The sequence below is a fragment of the Gracilinanus agilis genome, chromosome 1 (genome assembly GCF_016433145.1).
Source record: "Gracilinanus agilis isolate LMUSP501 chromosome 1, AgileGrace, whole genome shotgun sequence".
Taxonomy (NCBI): domain Eukaryota; kingdom Metazoa; phylum Chordata; class Mammalia; order Didelphimorphia; family Didelphidae; genus Gracilinanus; species Gracilinanus agilis.
Window position 1 is genome coordinate 98964761 of NC_058130.1, and position 25126 is coordinate 98989886.

Sequence of the window (25126 nt, forward strand, 5' to 3'; positions counted from 1 at the left end):
TATTCCTTGATACATCTTCATACTACCTACTTATTGATATTCCTTGATAAATCTTCATACTACCTACTTATTGATTTTCCTTGATACATCTTCATACTACCTACTTTTTCATTACATTTCTGGTGAGTACTGTTAGGTTAAACAACCTACAAGATCAACAAAATGAGAGTAGCCAGGGTATTATTCATACTGTCTAGCTTATAAACCCTCAAACTCCTCTCTTTTTTCCACTAGGCCTGGCTCTCCATCCACTGAGCCACCTAGGTGCCCCAATGCTCATATCTTCTTTCCTAACACATGGCTCCTTCCCTAACTCCTAAGCTAAAAATAATCATTCCACCCCTCAACTGTCATAAATCACTTTACTCTAGCTTTCTCCTTATCCCCAACACATTCGAGTACTTGTTGCATTCTCCAACCCCCATCCTTCTTACATGGCAAGATCTTCTAGAATAAGCAATATATTATTTTTCCTCTGTGTATCCTTGGTATTTAACTCATGAGAAGAGCTTAAGAAATATTTGATCTAGATTGAACTGAATTGAGAAGGGTGTTGGAAACACTGTGATAGATAGATAGAGATGAAAACAGACCATTTCACACAGTTTATTCATCTGAGAAGACCAGGGCAGAATTTGGTGCCATCAGCAGAAGTGAAGGTGCAGGTTTCTATTCATTGTTGTCACCTCATCCAGAAAAATTGTTCCGCCATTTCCTATATTCTTCTAACAATTTTCCATATGTTTGACGAATGATATTTTTAAACGTTCGAATAATTTTATGCCAAAAACCACCATTCATTATCTGGTCAGGCTGCAGAAAAAAGGTAAACAGGATTTCTTAGCCTATGGGGATCAATTTGCAAAGATAGGAGAAATCTGCACACTGAGAATAGTTCCCAGTTGTAGTGGTCTTCCAAGTGGATCAGAGAAAGGTTGCACATAGTATGACCCCAAGAGGTCTATGGCTTGATCCCAAGGGGTATGTGCTTTACCCATTGGAGAATGAGAAGATGGGTCATATCCTACCCTCCCCCAAGAGAGGCAACTGTTGGGTTTATTAGCAACACAAGCACACCTACCCTTTACCCATTACAGCCCAAGAATCTCACTTTCTACCCCTTCTGCAGTTGTAGGAGCTTCCAACTTTATCCTATCTGAGCTACTCAGCAGCCCTTAGGACAAAAATAATATAACCCTAAGCATCTGAACAAGTGCCATTGGAAAAATGTCTTCCCAATCATAATGTACTCAACAGAATTTTTTTTTAAGTAATTGGGAATATTTAGAGATGTTGCCTTTTAGGGTCTGGAGATGACTGCCCTTTAGGGTCATAGCAGTTAAAATTGAAAGGGATCTTAGTAATCAACTGGTCCAATCTCATTTTATAGAGATAGAAACTAAAGATGAGATCATTACACATCTGATAAGTGGCAGACTCAGTCTTCAACCCCAGATTCTCAGATTTAGGGACTTGAAATCCAGTGCTCTTTCCTCTGACCACACTAAAGCAGGGGAATAATGCCTCAGGGCTTTCTCCTTCATTCTTCATTTTTTTTTTAAAATCCTTAACTTCTGTGTATTGGCTCCTAGGTGGAAGAGTGGTAAGGTTGGGCAATGGGGGCCAAGTGACTTGCCCAGGGTCACACAGCTGGGAAGTGTCTGAGGCTGGATTTGAACCTAAGACCTCCCATCTCTAGGCCTGACTCTCAATCCACTGAGCTACCCAGCTGCCCCCATTCTTCATTTTTAAAAGTATTCATTTATAAGAAGTTTTCCCAGGATCCTGTTTCAGCTCTGCCATTTATTTACTTGTTATATGACCATGGCTAAGGTCACTTCAAATCATTGGGTCTCAGTTTGCTCTCTAAAAAATTGGAGTGAGATTTGCACTAGATGATTTCTAGGGTTCCTTTTAGTTCTGATTTTGGTGACTGATTCTCTGAAAACACAGATCTTTCCTACCTTTCCTTAGAAATGTGAGGCCAGAGAGCCTCTAGCTCCAGAGCTGGGATTAGTTGTGGTAGACGGGGGGAGAGAAATGTTCCCAGTTCTGTAGCTATATCTCCTACTGTAGTCTGGAGGAAGAAAGGAGGTTAGGTTGTGGCTAAGACTAGAAAGAGGGCAAAATAGTTAGAGTTGAAGCCAAGCTGTCTTAGCTACAGATTAGTTCTATCAGCTGTCACGAGAGGAGGAATCCTAGATCCCAATGGAATCTGGAGGTTTGGTCTCTTCCACTAGAGAGATATCACTTACCTCCTCACAAGAAATATCGATAAAAGGCTGAATAGCATCCAAGGAGATGATTCCATGGCATTCTTTCACCAGCTGTGAAGGTGTTGGGAAGATTGGTCTCAGAACTGGGAGTCTGTGACATCTACCCCTGACATGCCAAGGATGACAGCAGCTCAAGCCTTGTCCTGTGGCTCTGCCCCAAATCAACCCAATAGGGATCTTTTTCTCTGCTTCTTATCTTAGGCAAATCACTTTCCTCAGAGTAATAGGAAAGCAGAGCTCATTTCCCCAGAGAATATCCCCAGAAAGACCTCCCTGTTAGTTTTCCTCCCTAGCCTAGGATACACTCACCCCATGCTTCTTAAAGTCACATTCAACCAGGTGCTGTTGTCTGGTATTAGGGCACACAGTCTCCATCATGGTGAAATTCAGAGGTTGGGGGATGGCAGGATCATTGTTCTGGAGAAGGAAGCCAGAACAACCTTTAAGACTGAAGTTTCATTTGAGTTCCTTTGAGGCCAGAAGCAAGCTATGATCATATCATAGACCTTTGACACAATCTAATCTGATCCTTTTGGGCATCCAAGAAATCAAAACTATTTTTATAATAATACTAAGATGTCATGATTTATAATATAATATAATATAAGCATAGAAATATGTTTATATTATATATAAATAATAAGTTCATATATATAATATAGAAGTAATATAGAAATAATAAAATATAAATATAATATAAAGTTATTAACAACAGATAACCACCTAAAAGCTCTCTGAAAGGGTTCTCAATAATTGTTATTAATAATTATTATATAAAGGGATCCTGAGACCAAAAGTTTGAGAACTGCTGTGGTAGGAGATGGAGAGATAACTATGGCCTTCTATGTATAGGGAGAGCTTAGGTTATACTCCGGAGTGTGAGTATAGTTGTAGGCAAGAGTGGGTAAAGGATTCTAGGGAGTGGAATAACTTGAGGAAAATATGGAAGCAAGAATAAGCATACTGAATATGAGGAACAATTCACAGATCTAAAATGCTTTCTCATTCCCAAGGTATTTTTCTCACAAAAGTAATGCTAGTTGAGCTGTTCAAGGATGCTTATCCATTTTTAGAGATGGGAAAACTAAAGCCTAGAGAAGGAAACAGATTTGCTTAAGACCCCAGAAAGTAGTGTCAGACCTGGAATTCTTACCCAGGTTTCCTGACTCCATGATTCTTTCCATTGTATTAAAAGGTCCCTTCATCAGGAGATTAGATTATTTGGAGTGGAAAGTTCACGTTGGGACACTTTGGCACGCTAGATCCCTTTCCCCATACTCACTGCCCCAGGCTGCAGATTTAGAGCCAAGAGTCGGAAGAGGTTTCTTGAGTTTGACTTCTTGTTGAAATTGCTGATGAATCTGTTCACCAAATCCTGGTAGCTCAGGGTCTGGGTGGAGGCCAATGGAGTCACCAGGCTAAGCAATAGTAGCAGTAGTAGCCATACTATCCAGCCCCTCTCCATCTTTATTGTCTTAGCTCTCAATGCTATGATCTGGAAGGAGCCATTCTTTATTCATTGACTCCTTCTTGGCCTTACATGGGCAATGAGCACCTAAAGTCACTGGGCACCAACAGCTTTCTGAGGTCTGTGGTTTCCCCTTTCTTTTGTCATCCTTCAACACTTGTCCTCAGGTTGTGGGGTTCCTTCTAAGGGAAAGAAATATTTCTCCTTCAATTGCTTCATGGAACCCTGGAGTTAGTAGAAAGGAGATGTTGATGAAAGAGGTGAAATACAGTGAATAGAATAAAGAGAGCAAAGGGTTTAAGCTGATGAAGTGGACCTGAAGAAATGCAAAGAAATAAATTATTCCTCCCCACCACCTTTTCTTTTTTTTCTTTTCTCTTCTCTTCTTTCCTTTTTCCCCCTTTCTTTTCTTGCTTGCTTATTTATACAGTCCTAGAGTTAGGTTGTATCTTAGACCAGTTTCCTTTCCAATTGCTCAATTACCTTGCACTAGAGCTAAGATTGCTCAAATCTAGCTCAGAACATCCCTCTGTTGTCTCCAAAATTCTTAGGCAGGTCTCCCCAAAGCAGATGGTTTAAAGGACAGTTAGAGAGATCTGGTGCTCTATACTATTTATAATTTCCTCTGTTTTGGCCTTTCCAGATGAGAAATCCCCGACCTCCTCACTATCAATTCAATTTTTGGTAAGCACCTTTGATATTTCACCACCAGATATGTAAAAATGAAAACACAGTCTCTGCTCTCAATGAATTTATAGTCCAATAGGGAAATGAAACTAGAATTAATTCAAGAAATGTGTGTTAAGTATCTCCTGGGTATAAGACTAGATAAAGCCTGGCATAGTGATAAATAGCAGGTCTTGGAATCCAATGGACTTGGATTCAAATCTCACCTCTAAAACATATTGCCTGTGTGACGTTAGGCAAGCCACATAGCAAGCTTTCCTTTCCTCCCCAAATCACTTTCTTTTTTTTTTAATTCTTTTTTTTTAAATTTTTTTTAAACCCTTGTACTTCGGTGTATTGTCTCATAGGTGGAAGATTGGTAAGGGTAGGCAATGGGGGTCAAGTGACTTGCCCAGGGTCACACAGCTGGGAAGTGGCTGAGGCCGGGTTTGAACCCAGGACCTCCTGTCTCTAGGCCTGACTCTCATTCCACTGAGCTACCCAGCTGCCCCCCAAATCACTTTCACATCATCCTCCCCTTCTCTCTTTCTTTGTCCTAGTCTCGAGGATGAGATGGTTCTTTTCTTTGCAAAGACTGGTCCCTCAATTAGGGTCCTTCATCCCATCTTCTCTCACTCCATTTAAGAGGTTTCCCTTTAGATCATTCTCCCTCCCTACTTTTGAATAGCTTCTTATCAAGCGATTCTTTCCCTGCTGCCTATACTATAAAATACTCAGAACTTCCCCATTTATAAACATTTTTTCTTGATTCTACAAGCCCTTCAAGCTATCATTCCATATCTTTCTTCACAGCTAAACACCTAGAAAACTGCCTCTACTTATTAGTTTTATTTTCTCACCTCCATTTCTTTTTTTAAAATTATTATTCATTTATTATTCACATTTAAATAAAAATTTCAGTTTCAAATTCCCTCTCTCCCCCACTCCCAGCCCCTTCTCCACCCATTGAGAAGGCAAACAATATGATATTCATTTTGTTCAGTTGTTTTTCAGTTGTGTTCAACTCTTCTTGACCCCATTTGGGATTTTCTTGGCAAGGATATGGGAGTGATTTACCATTTCCTTCTCCAGCTCATTTTATAAATGAAGAACTAAAGTAAATGGGGTTAAGTGACTTGCCGAAGGTCACACAGCTACTAAGTGTCTGAGACCAGATTTGAAGACAGAAAAATGAGTCTTTCTTATTATAAGCCCAATACTCTATCCACTGTACTACCTAGCTGCCCCTTGATACTCATTATATATCTGAAATCATGCAAAAATATTTCCATTATAGTCATGTCATACACACACACATACACACACACACACACACACACACACACCTCTCATGAAAAATAAAGTGAGAAAATTATACTTTAATTTCCAGTGAGTTTATCAGTTTTCTCTCTGAATCACCTCTAATTTTTTTAAACCCCCCTTTTTTTTTGTCATAGCAATAACTCTAAGACAGAAAGGCAAGGGCTAGGCATTTGGGATTAAACGACTTGCCTAGGGTTATAGATAGGTAGTGTCTGAGGCCAGATTTGAATCCTACTCCTGATGCTCTACCCACTGAGCCACTTAGCTGCCCACATCACCTCCACTTCTTAACCTCTTCTCATCTTATTTCCCTTGGCTGCAAAGCTGTCATCAAGATCACCAAATATTACTTTATTGACAAATCCAATGGTTTTTTCTTAAGCTTTATCTTTCTGGAACATTTTGCAGCATTTGATGCTGATCCTCCTTCTTTAGGATACTCTGTTTTCCATGGTTCCTCATCACATTATCTTTCTTAGCCTCCTTCGTAATATCATCATACATATCCTGGCCCTTTGTTAAGTCATTTCAGTCCTATCCAACTCTTCCTGGCTTGTCTTCTTAGTTGGAGTCCTGGTGTTCTCTCCATTGTGCCACCTAACTTCCCCTGGCCCCTACATAGAAGTATACTCCCAGGACACTTTCCTAGACCTTTTCTTCTTCTCTCTGATTTCTTAGTACTCATCAAATCCCAGGGATTCAATGATCATTTTAATATCTGTTGACTGTTTATAAAGTTTGGGTACTAAACCTTTTTTGGGGGTAAAAAAAGTGTTCAAAAGTTTTTGGATTTTTTTCCACCCGAATACTTTCTTAATCTTTCTTAACAAATTTTATGTACCCCAACCCTTAAAGAGACCCTAGCATTAAACATGGAGAAGAGGACCCTGGGAGAAGGTTAGAGGGACACTGAATCATTAGTGATGGCATCAAACAGCAGTTGTCCTCTGTGGATTTGCTCCTGTTAACTGTGACTCCAAGAGTTTGTCTGTGATATCTTTAAAAGAGAGACAGAGAAAGACACTGGCCATATGGCCTGGGGCAACTGACTGAGAGATCTAATGATAGACTCATCGGGGGTGTCTGGCAAGTAAGTGTACTTGAATTGATTTCTGAGAGTTAATTTCTCTATCCCTTGTGGCTTGGACCACTTCAGGACCCTTAGAAATACTTTTCTACCAAGGCGTTTGGGTGTGCCTTATGGAAAACTGGGGGCAGAAGACCAGATGAAGCGAATTTGGGTGTCCAGAACATAGTAGGAGTGATGTCAGCCTAGCATCCTTTAGTATTTTGAAGCTAGGGCAGCTACGTGACTCAGTGAATAGAGAGGCAGACCTGGAAATGAGAGGTCCTGGATTCAAATGTGGCTTCGTGTTCTAGCTGTGTGACCCTGGGTGAGTCATTTAATTCCAGTGGTCTAGCCCTTATCTCACTTCTGCCTTAGAACCAATACACAGTATTGTTCTTTAATCTTTGTTTAAAAAAAAAAAGAATTTTGATGTTAATGTCATTAATGTTATTTTTATTGCACTGAAGATTTCACTTTATTTAGATGTGAGTGAGTAAGCCTTTTAAGTCAACAAGAAGTTGAGAGAAGTCTTAAGATCTTGTGGAATAACCAACTAGTGTTAGGAATTATTTTTGGAAATAGTCATCCCTCAACAACCATGGAAAGCATTGAAAAAGAGAAAGAAACTATCTGCTCATGGGTAATGGAAGAAATCAGGAGCAGCCTGAGGTCGGAGCACTGCCTGGTGGCATATGAAGACAGTGCACCCTAAGTAACCAATAGCCACACCTCCCATTTGTGCCAAAATAGACACATTAACAATCTTTTCCTCTTGAAATATATTATTTTGCATATACCTGGTATCTCCTCATTTGTATATATATTTGAACCCCAGTAGAATCTTTGTCCTGGTGCCCCCCTACATCTCCTACCTCCTTGAATATTGAAGGCAATGAGTCAAATGTCTGTTGAATTGAATTGAAAATGTATATATAGGGGGCAGCTTGGTGGTTCAGTGGATTGAGAGTCAGGCCCAGAGATGGGAAGTCCTGGGTTCAAATCTGGCCTCAGATACTTCCTAGCTATGTGACCCTGGGCAAGTCACTTAACCCCAGTTGTCTAGCTTTTACTGCTCTTCTGCCTTGGAATTGATCCTTAGTACTCCTGGGTGGCAGTGCTGGAGAATCTAGCATCCACATTATGGGGGCCCAGTTGGGGGTGGGGTTGCACCCCCACTAGGAACTCATCAGTGTCACAGCTTGTGTTTCTGCTCTCAGACTCCAGGGAGGAGGGATGAGAGTAGGGGTGAGGCAGAATAATGTACAGAGGACTATCCCCAAAATGGAACAACCTATTTTATCAAATAAACCTCAATAGTTCTAGTCTAAGATAAAAACCATCTGAGTGCTTAGGGGATACTTAGTATTAATCCTAAAATGAAAGGTAAGGGTTAAAAAAAAAAAAAAAAGAAACATTGACTTGGGATCAAAAGACTTAGTTTCTGGACCCAACTCTACTGCTGTTTACTTACTATATGTGTGACCTTGGTCAAGTCTCTCAAGCTCTGTAGTCTACAGTTTCCCCATCTGTAAAATGAGAGGGTTTTACCAAATGATTTCTAAGCTTCCTTCCAATTCCAACATTTTAGGATTTGAAATTTTAGTTCCTAGTCCTCCACCTGAGCCAAGGAGATAGTGAAATAGTAGAGAGGGGCAGCAGGGCTCAAGGAGAAGGATTGGCATGGACTGGGCTCTGGGATAATGGCTGAGAGTTTGCTTTGATACCTACAGCACAGACCTCACCCTTCGAGGCATGTGGCCAGATGGACAGCAGGACATCACTGAGGTCACGAAGCGCCCCTTGACTGCAGGAACACTTTTCAAGAACTCCATGGTGGCACTGGTGGAGAATCTAGCATCCAAGGTAGGGGGACCCAATGGGGAGGGATGAACGCCCACCTCTAGGCAACCTCTAGTGGCACAGCTTAGATTCCTTCTCTTGGACTTTAGGGAGGAGGGATAGGAGTGGAGATAGAATAGTGTACAGAAAACTGTCCCCAAAGTGGAATAGCTCATTTCATCATACAAACCTCAGTAGTTTCTAGGATAAAATAAAATCATCTGAGTGCGTGGGGGATGAGAGATTAGGAAGAAAGAAAGAAAGAAAGAAAGAAAGAAAGAAAGAAAGAAAGAAAGAAGGAAGGAAGGAAGGAAGGAAGGAAGGAAGGAAGGAAGGAAGGAAGGAAGGAAGGAATAAACCAAGAAAGAAAACTTCATTGTTACTGGGAGGACTGTGAAACCAACTTTAGTGCCTAGGGGGAGAAAGTAGAATAAATTACAGATAGGGAAGCAAATCATTTCAGTGATTTTGGGGGGCAGATGGAATTTAGAATCAACCACTTTAGATAAATCATTAGTTGGAGGAAGCTTTCCATTTCAGATTTGGAATGGCCTTAGTCCATTAATTTCATAAGTATTTATAAAGTATATACTGTGTGCCAGTATAGGGCATTCAATGTTCCGCACACAAGGACACACTTTAGTTTAGGTACTCATGACCTGACTAACCTCCTAATTGATTTTTGTACCGCCAGTCCATCCACACAACTGCCAAATTGATATCTATAAGGCAAAAGTCTGACCATGTTAAGTGTTCCACTCAAGAAGTTTCAGTGGCTCCCTATTGCCCCAAGAATAAAATGCAAACTCTTCCACTTGGCCCTTAAAGTTCTCAATTCTCTTGAAAAGCTTTCCCCACCATCCTTGGAATGATGTCTCTCCCTACTTCCTCCTCTTAGAATCCTTAGTTCCCTTCAAAAATCACATATAGGGGCAGCTAGGTAGAACTTTCCTAGCTGTGTGATCTTAGGCAAGTCACAACTCCAAATGCCTAGCCTTTATTACTCTTCTGCCTTGGAACCAATACTTACTATTGGTTCCAATACTTACATTACAGAAGGTAATGTTTTGGTTTTTTTTAATTGACTAGAGTTCCTCCTCTCTCATCAAGCCTTTCCTGATTCCCCTGGTCAATAGTTCTCTCCTCATTCTCCAAAATGACTTCATATATATATATAATACTACTACCCAGCTGCCCTCATATATTTTTTACATTTACATCTTTATGTGCAGGGCAGCTTGGTGACCCTGGATAGAATGCTGAGCCTGGAGTTAAGAAAACTTGAGTTCATATCCAGCCTCAAACACTTATTAGTTGTGTAAGCCTAGGAAAGTCACTTAACCCTGTTTGGCTTATTTTTTTTTTCATCTGTAAAAATTGCTGGAGAAGGAAATGAACCACTCGAGTCTTTTTTCTGAAAATCCCAAATAGCTGCGTTCCTGTGAAAGATCTTAGACAAGGCTGAGGGACAGGAGACTCATGAAGTCATAATATTTCTACCATGTATCAAAATCCAAAATTACTTAAAATAAACTGTTTCCACATACTCAAAAAGGGTTCAGGATAAGAGTATTAAATCATTTAATTCTCAAACTACTCTCATGCATATTGTTTTTTGATACTGTGTTAAAAATAAACAGGAAATTGCATTTTCTTTATACAAACAGGATTTCAAGGGAAAAAAATGTCATGAAGAATCAGACATGACTGAAACGACTGAACAACAAAAATTTGTGTGTAAACTGTATTCCCCACAGTAGAAAATAAGGTCTTTGTGGGCAGGAATTGTTTCCATTTTTGTCTTTTTAGTCCTAGCACCTTAGAGAATTCACAGCACATAGCAGACACTTAAATATAAGTTTAAATGAGACACAGTTCCTTTCCTATTGGACCTCATAGTCTAGCAGGAAGGTAAGATAAGACAGGACAGCAAATTTAACTTTATAGGTGTAATTAACACTTGATGGGATGGACTTCATAATTAGCATATAACTGGAAGGCTATATCTCATTCAAAACAAACAAGATAGACAAAAAAAATTAAAGATGAGGATTCCAGAGGACTAATCTTGCCACTTTCCTCTTGCCAGAGGTGACTGGCACAAAACTCTGTATGAGCCATGCCTATTTGGACATGACCAATGTGAGAACTTGTTTTGTTTTGTTGTAACGGTTAAAAATAGTTGTATGGGGAGGCAATTGGAGGGGGAGAATAATAAACTGGTATAAAAATAAATTTGAAAAATAAAAATGGTTAGGGAGAGCTGTCAGGAGGCAGCTGGGTAGCTCAGTGGATTGAGAGCCAGGCCTAGAGACAGGAGGTCCTGGGTTCAAATCTGACCTTAGACACTTCCCAGCTGTGTGACCTTGGGCAAGTCACTTAACCCCCATTGCCTTAGCCCTTACCACTCTTCTGCCTTAAAACCAATACATGGTATTGATTCTAAAGTGGAAGGTGAGGGTTTTGTTTTTTTTTTTTTTAACCCTTAATTTTGGTGTATTGTCTTATAGGTGGAAGAGTGGTAGGGGTGGGCAATGGGGGTTAAGTGACTTGCCCAGGGTCACACAGCTGGGAAGTGGCTGAGGCCGGGTTTGAACCTAGGACCTCCTGTCTCTAGGCCTGACTTTCACTGCACTGAGCTACCCAGCTGCCCCCAGGTTTTTTTTTTTTTTTTAAAGCCATAACCATGGGAAGAAATCCAGTTACCAGATAAAGAAAGAAATAGAATTGATTTTGTCATAAGAGTATAGACATGACCATGTGGGCAGGAAAAGGAAATAGATGATGAGTGTGGGGAAAAGATCATAAACCTGGCAGAGGTATATAATAGTGATAGGGGACTTCAATTATATGGCCTCTGCCAAAAGAAGAACAGCTTATAATTTCTTGACTTGCTTTAATGAAAAAATCAATCATCCAATGAGATATTCGAGGTCTGATTGTCACCAACAAGGAAGCATAGGTTGCTCTGGTGGACTTGATTGGAAGGTGGGGAGGGCTGGGAAATGACTCTTCCATATTAGAATCTGTGATAGAAATGAGGGTGACAGCTGGGCATCAGCTGACATAAACCCTAACATTTGTAAAGATCAGACTTCAAAGGATTCTGAGAAAAATAGGCAGAAAGTAGGTAGAAGACCATGGCCTCTAACTCTAAAGGGGAAGTAGCCCAGGAAGGACGAGAATTTCTCAAGAATGAAATTCTGAAAACACAAAGATAAACAATTGCAATGAGAAGGAAACAGGGATATTATTTAAGCCAAAGTGGATGTACGTGGAACTCTTGAACCCTAAGTTTCTTCTTTTTTTTTCTTTCTAGTTAGCAAAAATCTATTTTCTCTCTCCTTCTCCTTTCCCCTTCCCTGCCTTTGAAAGAAAAAGAAAAAAGGAAAGAAAAAGAAAACATAGCAAATAGTCCAGTAAAATAAATTTCCACATTTGTCATGTCCAAAAATGTATATTTCACTCTGCATTTTGAGTTCTTCACCTCTTTTTCAGGAGGTGGGTAGTAAGCTTCATCACTGGTCCTTGGAAACAGTAGTTGGTTATTGCACGATTAGAATTCTTAAATCCATCAAAGTTGTTTTTTTAGATAATGCTATTGTTAAAATATAAATCATTCTCCTGCTTTGGGTCACTTTACCCTGTATCAATCCACAGAAATCTTCTCAGGTTTCTCTGAAACCATTCAGCCATCATTTCTTACGATTCAATTTTTGTTGTTATTGTTCAGTCATTTTTTCAGCCACATCCAACTCTTTGTGATCCCATTTGAGGCTTTCTTGGCAAAGATACAGGAGTGGTGTGCCATTTCCTTCTTTAGCCCATTTTATGGATGAGAAAACTGAGGCAAATGGGGTTAAGTCATATAGCTACTAAGTGTCTGACGCTATATTTGAATTCTGGATCATGAATCTTCCTGACTCCAGGGCTAGCACTCTATCCACTGCACTTGGCATAATAGCATTTTTTTATATTCATATGCCATAATTTTTCCAACTATTCCCCAGCTGATGGGCATTGAACTTAGATTTTTTGAAAGCACATATGAATGACAGAAGCAAGGTTAGGTAACATAATCTGAATGTCTGAAAAAGATCTTGGGGGTTTAATTGGCTTTTCATTTGTAGTTGCAAGGTTAATGGGCATTGGTAATGGATGATCTAGCAACCCTACAAATGAAGGAGTCTTGGATTGCAGTGAGTTTCACAGCATCCACAACTAAGAAGTGGTCATGGTCAGGCTACATCTGGAGTAGCAGATCAAGTTTGGGATGCACCAATTCATATAATAATGACTGCTAAAGTGTATATAGTGCTTACCATGTCCCAGGAACTGTGCTAAGTGCTTTATAATTTTTATCTCATTTGATCTTTGCAATCACCCTGGGAGGTGAGAGCTATTAGTATCCCCATTTTACAGATGAGGAAAGTGAGGCAAATGGAGGTTAAGTGACTTGCCCAAGGTCACACAGCTAGTATGTGTCAGATTTTAATTGAAGTGATCTTGACTCAAATCCCAGAATTCATCCATTACAACACCTAGCAGCTTTCTGTTTGAGGAACATTCTAAACTCCCTGAGGGCAGGAATTGTCTTTTGCCCTAAAGCTCAGCTCAATGCCTGGCCCACAGGAGGAACTTTAAAATGTTTCCTGATTGATTGATAATCTAGAGAATATCCAGAGAAGGGCGATCAGGATGGTGAAATATCTTCGGTTCATGCCATATGAGGATCAGCTGAAGGTGCCAGGGAATATTAATCTGTTTCAGGGACACTTGATAGCTGTCTTCAGTACTTGAAAGGCTTCCATTGGAAGAAAGATCAGACATTTTCCTTGGCCCCAGAAGGAGGGGAATGGAACATTTATTAAGCATCTACTGAATGCCAGGCACTGTGATAAACACTGCAAATATTTTCTCATTGATATTATTTTTTAACATTTATTAATATTCATTTTTTAGAAAAATTAACATGGTTACATGATTCATGCTCCTACTTTCCCTTTCACCCCTCACTCTCCCCCCACCCCTGGTCGATGCTCATTTCCACTGGTTTTAACATGTGTCATTGATCAAGACCTATTTCCAAATTGTTGATCATTGCATTGGTGGGGTAGTTTTGAATCAAAATCCTCAATCATGTCCACCCCAATCCATGTGTTCAAGCAGCTGCTTTGCTTCTGTGTTTCCACTCCTGTAGTTCTTCCTCTGAATGTGGGTCATTGATATTATTTTGAAGAAGATAGGTGTTATTATTGTCCCCATTCTACAGTAGAGGAAACAGTGGCAGATCAAGGCTAGGTAACTTGTCTAGAATCATAGAGCAAAGTAAATGTTTGAAGTCAGATTCTCCAACTCAAGTCTTCCATTCCTGGAATGCTCTCCCTCCTCTGCTCTGACTACTGACCTCCACAGTCTCTATTAAGTCCAAACCAAAATCCACCTTCTACAAAAGCCTTCTGTTAATCTACCTCTTCATTCCAGTGCCTTTCCTCTGTTGATTATTTCCCATTTATCCTGTTTATAGCTGGCTTTATTTATATTTGTTTGCCTATTGCTCCCCCCCCCCCCCTTAGAATGTAAGTTCTTTGAGGACAAAGACTATTTTTTGCCTCTTTTTTTTTTAATATCTCCAGCACTAGGGCAGCTGGGTAGCTCAGTGGAATGAGAGTCAGGCCTAGAGACAGGAGGTCCTAGGTTCAAACCCGGCCTCAGACACTTCCCAGCTGTGTGACCCTGGGCAAGTCACTTGACCCCCATTGCCCATCCTTACCAATCTTCCACCTATGAGACAATACCCCGAAGTACAAGGGTTTAAAAAAAAATTTAAAAAAAAAAATCTCCAGCACTTAGGATGGTGCCCTGCACAAAACAGATGCTTAATAGATGTTTATTGATTGATCAATTGATTGATTCCTGACCCCATATCCTATGTCCTCTCCCCTGGACCACCTAGCTGTCCCATAAAGCAGTGCTACCTGCAGGGATGGAAGTTGGAGGGGGCAGCTGGGTAGCTCAGTGGATTGAGAGCCAGGCCTAGAGATAGGAGGTCCTAGATTCAAATCTGGCCTCAGACACTTCCCAGCTGTGTGATCCTGGGCAAGTCACTTGACCCCCATTGCCTAGCCCTTACCATTCTTCTGTCTTGGAGCCAATACACAGTATTGACTTCAAGATGGAAGGTAAGGGTTTAAAAAATTAATAATAATAATAATAATAAAAAGAAGTTGGAAGGAGGCTGACCCAGGTTTGGCACCAGAGAGAACCTCCTAATAGTTAAAGAGAGGCATTTCCCTAAAGAGTGGAATGAGCTGCCTCAGGAAGCTCTGTGTGCTCTCTCATCAAGGAAAGGCTGGAATGCTTTATCAGGATGTTGTATGGGGAGCTCTTGTTCTGGGATGGGTTGGTGATCTCTGGGGGTTCAGCTTCAGTGAAAGGAAAGCTCATTACTGACCTGAGGAGTCAGGGGAGACTTCCTGGAAGAAGCCATTTGAGGTGGGTTTTAAGGGATAGGTAGGAATTGTAGGATTTAAATTAATTTTTAACACTCCAAGAATTATTTTTTTATCAACTTTATTAATAATCACTTGAAGTAGAAGGAATAAAAAGGAAATAGAAGTAAAAAAACCTAATTACTTAACAAAATTAAGACCATGTGACTAAACTCTCCTTGCCTGTTTAAAAAGCCCGCTCCACCAAAACCGAGACAGGAAGACAAGAGAGCGAGAGGCGGGGCTACACCAAATTTATATCCTCCCTATATTAGCATATAATGTGAGGAGAGTGGGATGCTGGGAGTTGTAGTTTTTAGGGTAACAAATTATAATTACACAGAATGCAGTGAAGTGGGCCAAGGAATAAAGGTTACAGGAGCAAAAACCTCGAAGAGTTGAGGAACAGAGTTGGTCCAGGATGAGTCCCATTGAGAGTGGTCACTGATGGGGTCAACAGTCTGAGAACCTCTAATCAGCTACTCATTTATGTTGATAATGAGTCTTCCTGTGTGCCTAGCCCTGTGTCAGGCTCTACTGGCAGAGACATAAGAGAAAGTGAAAACAAGACCCCGGTCTTTGGGAGAGTGTGACCATGGGCAATCTGCTTCACTGACACTGACTTGTAAAATGAGATAGCTGGACCCGATGGCCCATTCCAACTCTAAATCAAATTATCTTTGCAGGAACCCTACTATGTTCGATGCATAAAACCCAATGAAGAAAAGTCCCCGGGCCACCTGGATGAGGAGCGTTGTCGTCACCAGGTGTCCTACCTGGGCCTGCTGGAGAACGTGAGGGTCCGAAGGGCTGGCTTTGCCTCCCGCCAACCCTATCCTCGATTCCTGCTCAGGTGACCCCCCCCCCCAAATATTCCAGCTTTTGCCATATATCTATTTTCTTCCACCCCCAAATGCCAACCTCATCCTCCAGAAACTGCATCTAGGTATTTCGACCTCATGGGAAATAGGCAGCTTTAGGCTCGTCCTGCGACGTTTTTGGGGGGTCCTCTGGGGTTGCATTCTTCCCCATGGTCTCCTGAGGCAACGACTGAGCCTGTAACTCTGGCATGAGTATGTTGACAGTAGATAAGGCAGACCTATGGCCATTTGTGGAGTTAGTGGAGGAGGAAGGTCTAGTGGAATGATGACTGAATTTAGAGGCAACTCACCTGGGATTCAGATCTCAGCACTTAAATATCCTCAGGAAAAATCATTTCCTCTCTCTGAGCTTTGGTCTCATCTATAAAATGGGTTACAAAGAGAGTCTCTAAGGTCCTGTTTACCTCTAACACTTTGTGATGCAGACCAAGAAGCTTGAGATTGAATGGTTAACCCAATGTCTTAGGTGCCCATTTTCAAATGAAAGATAAGAAAATTTGAGCCCAAAGGTATAAAGCCTTAAGAGAAGAATTTGGGGGGCCATGATAAGCATCAGGAGAGAGACACGGGACCAGGGACCTTCCTGCTTCCTTCACTTAGAAGTCTGGGCCCAGAGACGGAGCTCTTTGCCTCCCCTTTCCCTGTCCTAGGTACAAGATGACCTGTGAGTACACGTGGCCCAACCACCTGCTGGGCTCAGACAAGTTGGCCGTGGGCGCCCTGCTAGAGCAGCACCGCCTACAAGACGATGTGGCCTTTGGTCATAACAAGCTCTTCATCCGGTCACCCCGCACCCTGGTCACTCTGGAGCAGAGCCGAGCCCGGCTTATCCCCATCATAGTTCTGCTGTTGCAGAAGGTACAGGCACCTTGTACAAAGGGGAGATGTTAGGAGAGGGTTTAATGGGTCAGGGGGGAGGCAGAGACTAAGGAAGATCCATAGAGCCAGGGATGGGGATGCAAGAAATAGGGCATGGTTTGAGATGATGGAGGGTAAGTCGGGGACCTGAGGTGGATGGACAGTATGCCCTGGGGAAGTACTACCGAACAGAATGGGGTCAGAGGGTCCCCAGGGCCCGTTCACCGGCCTGGAGGGGAATTGGAAGGACTTGATGCTTTAGGCTGAGGATAAGAAATATGAAGTTTCGTGGGGCAGGAACTGGAGATTGCACAGGCAGTTGAGGATACTGAGACGTCCCCCTCTTTCCAGGCTTGGCGGGGGACCCTGGCAAGGCGTCGATGCCAGCGCCTAAAGGCTATCTATACCATTATGGGCTGTTTCCGGCGGCACAAAGTTCGAACCCACCTAACAGAGCTACAGAACCGTTTCCAGGCTGCCCGTCACCCTCCTTTGTATGGGCGAGACATGGTCTGGCCCACACCGCCAGCTGTGCTCCAACCTTTCCAAGACACCTGCCAGGGGCTCTTCCGAAGGTACCCTTCCTTCCCCCCAATATTCTTCCCATTCTTTCCTCTCCTCTTGTCGCTCTCTTCTCCCCAGTATGTTCTCCTTCTTCATTTTTTCTTTTCCTTCTCATTTTTTCTGTCTTTCCTTCCTCCTTCTCTTCCTCTCCAGCTCTACATAAGCCCCCTTCTCTTCCCTGGCCAGGTGGAGAGCCCGACAGTTGGTGAAGAATATCCCCCCTTCTGACATGGCTCAGATCAAAGCCAAAGTGGCAGCCATGGGGGCACTCCAGGGGTTGCGCCAGGACTGGGGATGTGGACGAGCCTGGTCCCGAGATTACCTCTCTTCGGTGAGTTTGGCAGATGGCAGGGTGGGGGTGAATCTGTGAGCCCTGAAGGGGTCCCTTCTCTAATTGAGGTCTTTCTGCACTCTGAGCTCCTCTCCTGTGGACATGGAAGGTGCCAGGGGGAAGGACTAATCATAGGAGTCTCTTTGTCCTCTCCTTAACCACAATCTGTCTCACGCCTGCCCACCCACTGCTCTAACTCCATCTGTTCATGCCTGAGCTTCTAGCCTCCTCGGTCTTTACCCTGTGATCCCCATCCCCACCCTTCAGCTCATTTGTCTGTCCTTGCCCCCTCATCCCATTTACCTACCCATCTCTGATTATGTGAGTCTGATAACTCATGTATCTGACTGAAGTCCTTCCAGCCCAGGGTTCCAGCTCTGACAGGGGCACTCAGTGCCCATTTGGGGAAAAAAAACTGGGTTTACCCTCTCTACAGCTGTCTTCATGGGGTGAACTGGTCCCAAACTCCAACGCCCACCAGCTTCGTCAGCTGTACCATTAAGAAGCTAGTCTCCAACTAGCATTTTAACTCCTATTTCTAAAATCTTTTAAGTTTACGAGTTATTTTTTCTCCCAACTCTGAACTGGCAAATGGTTTTGTTGTTTGGTAGTATCTAACACCCCGTGACCCACTTTGGAGTGGTTGGTTTTTTTTTGGGCAAATACTGACGTGGTTTGCCATTTTCTCCTCCAGCTCATTATACAAAGGAGGAACTGAGGCAAACAGTGAAGCAACTTGTCCAGGGTCTCTCAGTGAATAAATGTCTAAAGGCTGGATTTGACCTTGGGTCTTCCTAACTCTAGCCACGGTCCACTGAGCCATCCAGCTGCCTTTTAGTGAAAATGTTACTATCCCCATTTCACAGTAGAGGCTGCTAAAGATGAGAACATTTAAGTGATTAGCCCAGGATCCTACAGCTAACAAGTCAGAGACAGGATTCTAACCTGAGTCTCTGAACTATGTGGTTCTCCACTGAGCTCGCTCTTCTCCTCTACCTTTCAGGGAGGTCTCCCAATCATTCCTGTTTCTATTTCTGGCTTTACTTCATGTCTTCTCTAGGAGAACGAGTCCTTCCTGATAGCTGTAATAGTAGCTTGCTTTCTTTTATATGACCAGGTGAGGGTGCAGTCCTGGAGAGCTCAAGAGATCTGTCTATGACGGAATAGCTAGTAGGATAGGAGAGTATTATAGAAAACTGAGTCATTATCCTCTGTTGGGGCAGGGAGAGACTGATGAGCTTAAGCTAGATAGTGGCCCTTAGTTTGATTTTCTGTAAAATGCATATAAATGAACCTTATTCTCAGTTTCCTCATCTATAAAATGAATATAATGACCCCGATCCTATCCTCAATTTTCTTATCTAATGACAGCTAGGTGGTGTAGTGGTTAGAGTGACAGGCTTGGAGTCAGAAGACTCATCTTCCAGAATTCAAATCTGGCCTCAGACACTTACTGGCTATGTGACCCTGAGCAAGTCACTTGACCCTGTTTGCCTCCGTTTCCTCTTTTGTAAAAGGAGCTGAAGAAAGAAATGGCAAACCACTCCAGTATTTTTGCCAAGTAAACCTCCAAAAGGGTCACAAAGAATCAGAGAAGACTGAAAATAAACAACCACAAATCCTAACGATATTAGGTTACTATTAAATGCTTTGTAATCCTTAAAGAGCTAAAGAGATCTGAGCCATGATTATGATTACTATTATTAATTAATCATAATAATTCCATGTGTCCTTTAAACGAAAGTAAACCCTACTTGAATTACTATTTATTAGAGATTTGAGGCATGGCAGAACTATATTTAATATTAAAACTATATAGTTGGTCCTAGGTTTAAATTTGACCTCAGACACTTCCTCGCTGCTCTTAACCCCCATTGCCCAGCCCTTACAGTTCTTCTACCTTAGAAACTATTGATGCTAAGACTAAAGGCAAAGGTTTGCAAAAAAAAAAAAAAACCCAAAAAACCCTTATATTGTCAGGGGAATCTAGATGACTCAGTGGATTGAGGGTCAGGCCTGGAGACAGGTGGTCCTGGGTTCAAATATGACTTCGGACACTTCCTACTGTGTGACCCTGGATGAGTCACTTAACCTTGATTGCCTAGCCCTTGCCACTCTTCTGCCTTAGGATTAGTACTAAGGTAGAAAGTGAGGATTTAAAAAATTAAAATAAAATCTAACTGGAAAGATATGAGACATCTGGAACAGTCCTAGGACAATTAAGTACTGATTTGTGAGATAATGACTCTTCTCTTTTTAAACTCTTACCTTCTGTATTAAATCTATACTAAGTATTGTCTCCAATGCAGAAGGGTGGTAAGGGCTAGGCAATGGGGATTAAGTGACTTGCCCAGAATTACACACCTGAGACCAGATTTGAACCCAGGACCTCCTGTCTCTCTAGGCCTGGCTCTCAATCCACTGAGCCACCCAGCTGCCCCTGACATTCTTAAGTTTGAGAGTGCTTTAGAGGAAGAGGGAATAAATGTGGGCTGGAGCAGCATCTCTATTGGGAATGTAGTTTGTGTATTGGGCTTTGTGGTCATTATTAGGAACCAGAGTTCTTGTAATAAGATGGAAGGATCAGTTAACAAAGGGAGATCTCTGGTGGTTAGAATGTGGGATAAAAGAGTATCCATAATGACATTCCTTTTGAATTTTCCATATAACAACCTAGTAGAGGTGAGTTGGTGTACCTATTTTACAGACAGGAGAACTGAGGACCAGAAGCAATAAATGACTTGCCCCAGGGACATGGCCCTAGAAAGTTGGCAGAGCTGGGATCTGAGCTGAGGTCATCTAGTTCCAATCTCCAGTACTGTCCACCATGCTGACTTTTCTTCATCCCAAATGTATATCTTTCCAGCATTCCGCATGCCTTCCAGTTTTAGTGTTCCACCATCAATGGTGCTCTGACATTTTTTTTTCTCTTATTTTTTCTCCAACTTTACCTCCCTATTCCTCGGCCCCCAGACCATAGATAATCCCACCGCCGCAGCCCCCTTTGCTCAGCAGCTGAAGAACCTGAAGGAAAAGGATGGCTTCCGCAATGTGCTCTTTTCTAGCCATGTCCGAAAGGTAAGGACCAAACTTGGCTCCATATTTTGGAGGAAAAGCCAGAATTGAATGTAGGCTCTGCCAGAAATTACCTGTGTGATCCTGTTGGGTTTCGGTTCCTTATCTGTAGGGCTTGGAGGACAAAGCCTCCGAGGCCCCTTCTAGCTCTGAGTCTACGGTCATACTTACATGGCCCAGGAATTCGTATTGTTCACTTAAAAGGTCCTTAGAAGTCATCTAATCATTTGTCAGAGTCTTTCGGGTTTCCCTGGTGGGCAAGATGTAGAGATGTGAGCTAAGGAGATCTGGGACTGTTGAATGATCAGATCCAAAGCTTAGTAAGGAATGAGTCAACATCAGCATGGAGGAGGTCTGTGGAGAAGTGCCCCGAGGGATGTGTCCTTGTCCCTGGGCTCTCAGTGATTTGTACCATGGGATAGCAGGCAGGCTTCTCAGGGGCAGCTAAGTGGCTCAGCGAATAGAGTCGCTGGGTCTAAAGTCCTGAGTTCAGATCTGACCGAATGACTCTGGGCAAGCCACTTAACCCTGTTTGCCTCAGTTTCCTCATCTATAAAATGAACTGGAGAAGGAAATGGCAAATAACTCCAGGATCTCTGACAAGAAAGTCACTTGACCCCCATTGCCCACCCTTACCACTCTTCCACCAAGGAGCCAATACACAGAAGTTAAGGGTTAAAAAAAAAAACAAAAAACAACAACAAAAAAAAAAACAAAGAAAACCCCCAAATGGGGTCACCAAGAGTCAGGAACAACTGAAACAACTGAACAACAACACAGTTAGAAGGAATAGCCAACTTGTTGGATAACAGAATGAAGATTAAAAAAAAGAAGTCAACCCACTAAAATATCCTGCCAAATCAGATAAGATCAAATTTAATAGGGATAAATGAAGGTACAATGCTGTGGGTAAGAAAATAAACTTCATAAGTACAATATGTGAAAGTTATGCTGAGATAGCAATTTATCTGGAAAAGGATCTTGTGGTTTTAGTGGTTCATACATGAGCCAAAAGAGCTAATGAGATCTTAAGTGAGCACAGACTGGACCTGTGATTTCATTGGTAAAAGGAACCCACAGGTGATAAAACTCCCTCTAACAATTCAGGCTGTAAACTTCTCTACAACTCACCATCTTAGTTACGTGGAGATATTTTGGTGTTTTTTGTTTGTTTTTATTTTTAAACCTTTACTTTATGTCCCAGTGACTACTCTAGGACAAAAGGGCAATGGCTAGGCAATCGGAGTCAAGTGACTTGCCCAGGGTCACGTAGCTAGGAAGTATCTGAGGCCATATTTCAACCCAGGTCCTCCTGACTCCAGGCTTGGCGTTCTATCCACTGTGCTACCAAACTGCCCCATAACTTAGAGCTTTGAGAGGTCAAGTGATTTGCTCAGGGTCACACAGCCAATAGGTATCAGAGGTGGGACTTGATCTCAGCGATTCCTGGCTTCAAAGTGCATTATGTAGCTACAGAAGTAGCATCTAGAGTGTAGAAAATGATAGTGCCACTGGATTCTGCTCTGGACGAGCCACAAATGGAGGATTATCTTCAAGGCTGGGCTCTGTATTTTAGGAAGGACACTGATGATCTAGAGAGCCTCCAGAAAAAAGGGATCAGGATGGAAATAGGACTCAAGATCATATCATATGAGGACTGATCGACCGATGGAACTGGAGCATTCAGTTGAAGAGATGACTTACGAGGATGATCATAAAAGCATTTGAGATGTGCCTTTAAGGTTCTGGAAGGGGGCAGCCAGGGAGTACAGTAGATAAAGTGCCAGACCTGGGATCAGGAGAACGTAGGTTCAAATCTAGCCTCAAATAATTTCTGGCTCTGTGATCCTGGGCAAGTCATTTAACCTCGATTGTCTAGCCCTTGCCACTCTTCTGTCATAGAGTTAACATTTAGGAGGCAGCTAGGTGGCTCAGTAGATAGAGCTCCAAGCCTGGAGTCAAAAGGACCTGGATTCAAATTTGGTCTCAAGCATTTCCTAGCTATAGAATACTGGGTAAAGTCCCTTCACCCCCATTGCCTGGCCCTTCCTGCTCTTCTGCCTTGGAACCAATATACTGTAGTGATTCTAAGACAAAAGGTAAAGATTTAAAAAATAATAATAATAACAATTTTTTTATTTGGGTCCTGACTATCCTCTCAGGCTTAATTATGGCCCAGTGCCAGGACGAGAACTATAGATGCATAGAATGTCATTGTGGGAAGGGACTATCTAGATAATTCTGTCATAAGATCATGTGATACAGATTTATCTGATCCATCTGGTCCAATCTCCTCCTTTTTACAAAGGAAGAAACTAAGGCACAGTTCAGTTTTTCCAAGTTCACACAGGGAGTATCTGGGATATGATTTGAACCCAGGTTCTCTGACACCAGGGTTCATTCCATTGTACCACTCTGCCTCTTCAAAAGCAAGGATGTGTCTGAAGTGAAACCCACCCCGGACTTTACAGCTGGAGAAACTGAGCCCCAGAAGGCAAACGTAATTAAACTAGTCATCCTCGCCACTCTATCACTCAGTCCAGGCGCTTGGTAGAGCCTGAAGAGGGGGCAGAGGGGAGGAAGGTGCTCCCGGCACCTTAGGGTGTCCTAAGTAATGCTGACCTCATTCTTGACCCTCTTTCAGGTGAACCGATTCAACAAGAGCCGAGACCGGGCGCTGCTGCTCACTGACAAGCACCTTTACAAACTGGAACCCAATAAACAGTACCGTGTGATGCGGGCAGTTCCCCTCAGTCACGTGAGTACGGGTACCAGGAGGGAAGAGAGTGCCAGGGGAAGGAGGGACCAGGGATTGCCAAGCCCGTGCCACTCTTCTGCTTTAGAATCTAAGATAGAAAGTAAAGGTTTAAAAAAATAAAAATAAGAAATAAAATCTAGCTGGAAAGACATGAGACACCTGAAACAGTCCTGGAACAATTAAGTACTGATTTGTGAGATATTGACTACTCTTTTTAAACCTTTACCTTCTGTCTTAGAATCAATACCAAGGCACTGGGTGGGGACAACCGGTCCATTAACAAGCACATATTGAGGGGCAGCTGGGTGGCTCAGTACATGGGAAGGCAGGTCTAGAGATGGGAGGTCCTAGATTAAAATCTGGCCTCAGACACTTCCTAGTGACCCTGGGCAAGTCACTTAACTTCAATTGCCCAGCTCTTACTGCTCTTCTATCTTAGAAATGATACTTGGTATTTATTTTAAGACAGAAGGTGAGGTTTTAAAAAAAAAAAAAAAGAGGAAAAAGAAGCAGACTTTGTCCTCAGGGTGCTTATAATCAACTGAGAATTGGGGCTGAAGAAGGGAATATAATATATACAGAGATAAGTATGATATAAGGTAGATAATGTGATAAAGCAAAGGCTAAATGCTATAGAACAGTGATGGGCAAACTTTTGTTTTTTTTAAACTGATTTTTTTTTTTAACCCTTGTACTTCGGTGTATTGTCTCATAGGTGGAAGATTGGTAAGGGTGGGCAATGGGGGTCAAGTGACTTGCCCAGGGTCACACAGCTGGGAAGTGGCTGAGGCCGGGTTTGAACCTAGGACCTCCCGTCTCTAGGCCTGACTCTCACTCCACTGAGCTACCCAGCTGCCCCCGATGGGCAAACTTTTTAAAGAAGGGCCAAGGGAAAGGAAATGTTCATCTGTCAGTCTGTTTCTAAGGCGACTCTTTCGAAATTTCATTGTATTGTATCCTACTCTTTGTATTAGTCAGATTAGGAATAATGTCTTGTTGTTGGATAAAACATTTCAGGGAGCTGCATCTGGCCCACAGGCTGTAGTTTGCCCCTCACTGCTATAGAAAAATGAGAGAGCAATCACTTTGAGCTATGGCAGGGCAAACCAGGGAAGACTTCTTAGAGGAAGTAGTATCTGAGTTGTTTCCTAAAGGTAGGGAAGAATTCTGAATGGTGGGAGGTGAAGAGATGGCAAATTCCTGGCTTAGGATATGGCTCCTGATTATACACATTTGAGTAACATCAGGACAAGTTTGGGAAGTGGCAGTTAGTCTAATTCAACTGGAAGAGTAGAGATATAGTACACAGAGGATACATGCTTCCGTGCATGTGGGTGAGAGAGAGACAGAGACAGAGACAGAGGGACAGAGAGAAGAGAAAGAGAGAGGGAGGGAGAGAGAGAGAGAGAAGAGGAGAGGAAAGGAGAGGAGAGGAGAGGAGAGGAGAGGAGGGGAGAAGGAGGGAAAAGAAAGAGAAGAGAAGAGAAGAGAAGAGAAGAGAAGAGAAGAGAAGAGAAGAGAAGAGAA

The 25126-nt window shown here is 42.4% G+C and overlaps 2 protein-coding genes across 2 annotated transcripts in view; one reads left to right on the forward strand and one right to left on the reverse strand.

The window, feature by feature from the left end:
• Nucleotides 1-598: 598 nt before the first annotated feature.
• On the reverse strand, nt 599-3741 carry LOC123230828 (protegrin-3-like). Its single transcript, XM_044657003.1, has 4 exons — nt 3559-3741; nt 2586-2693; nt 2256-2327; nt 599-813 (listed from the first exon to the last, which is right to left on the reverse strand). Exons 1-4 carry the CDS (start codon nt 3739-3741, stop codon nt 688-690), a joined length of 489 nt encoding a protein of 162 aa, XP_044512938.1. The 3' UTR covers nt 599-687.
• Nucleotides 3742-7400: 3659 nt separating this feature from the next.
• LOC123248015 (unconventional myosin-Ig-like) overlaps nt 7401-25126 on the forward strand; it is a 20896-nt gene continuing 3170 nt past the window's right edge. Inside the window, exons 1-8 of the mRNA XM_044677163.1 lie at nt 7401-7471; nt 8533-8665; nt 15819-15985; nt 16664-16871; nt 17223-17446; nt 17622-17766; nt 20740-20844; nt 23486-23599. Coding sequence (XP_044533098.1) covers nt 7401-7471; nt 8533-8665; nt 15819-15985; nt 16664-16871; nt 17223-17446; nt 17622-17766; nt 20740-20844; nt 23486-23599 — 1167 coding nt within the window. The remainder of the gene's footprint in view (nt 7472-8532; nt 8666-15818; nt 15986-16663; nt 16872-17222; nt 17447-17621; nt 17767-20739; nt 20845-23485; nt 23600-25126) is intronic.

Coding starts and splice junctions, on each gene's coding strand:
- LOC123230828 (XM_044657003.1), bottom strand. CDS start 3,741: ATGGAGAGGGGCTGGATAGTATGGCTACTACTGCTACTATTGCTTAGC. Junction 2,694..3,558: donor TAAATCTGCAGCCTGGGGCA/GTGAGTATGGGG, acceptor TTCCTTCTCCAG/AACAATGATCCTGCCATCCC. Junction 814..2,255: donor TCGATATTTCTTGTGAGGAG/GTAAGTGATATC, acceptor TTTTTTCTGCAG/CCTGACCAGATAATGAATGG.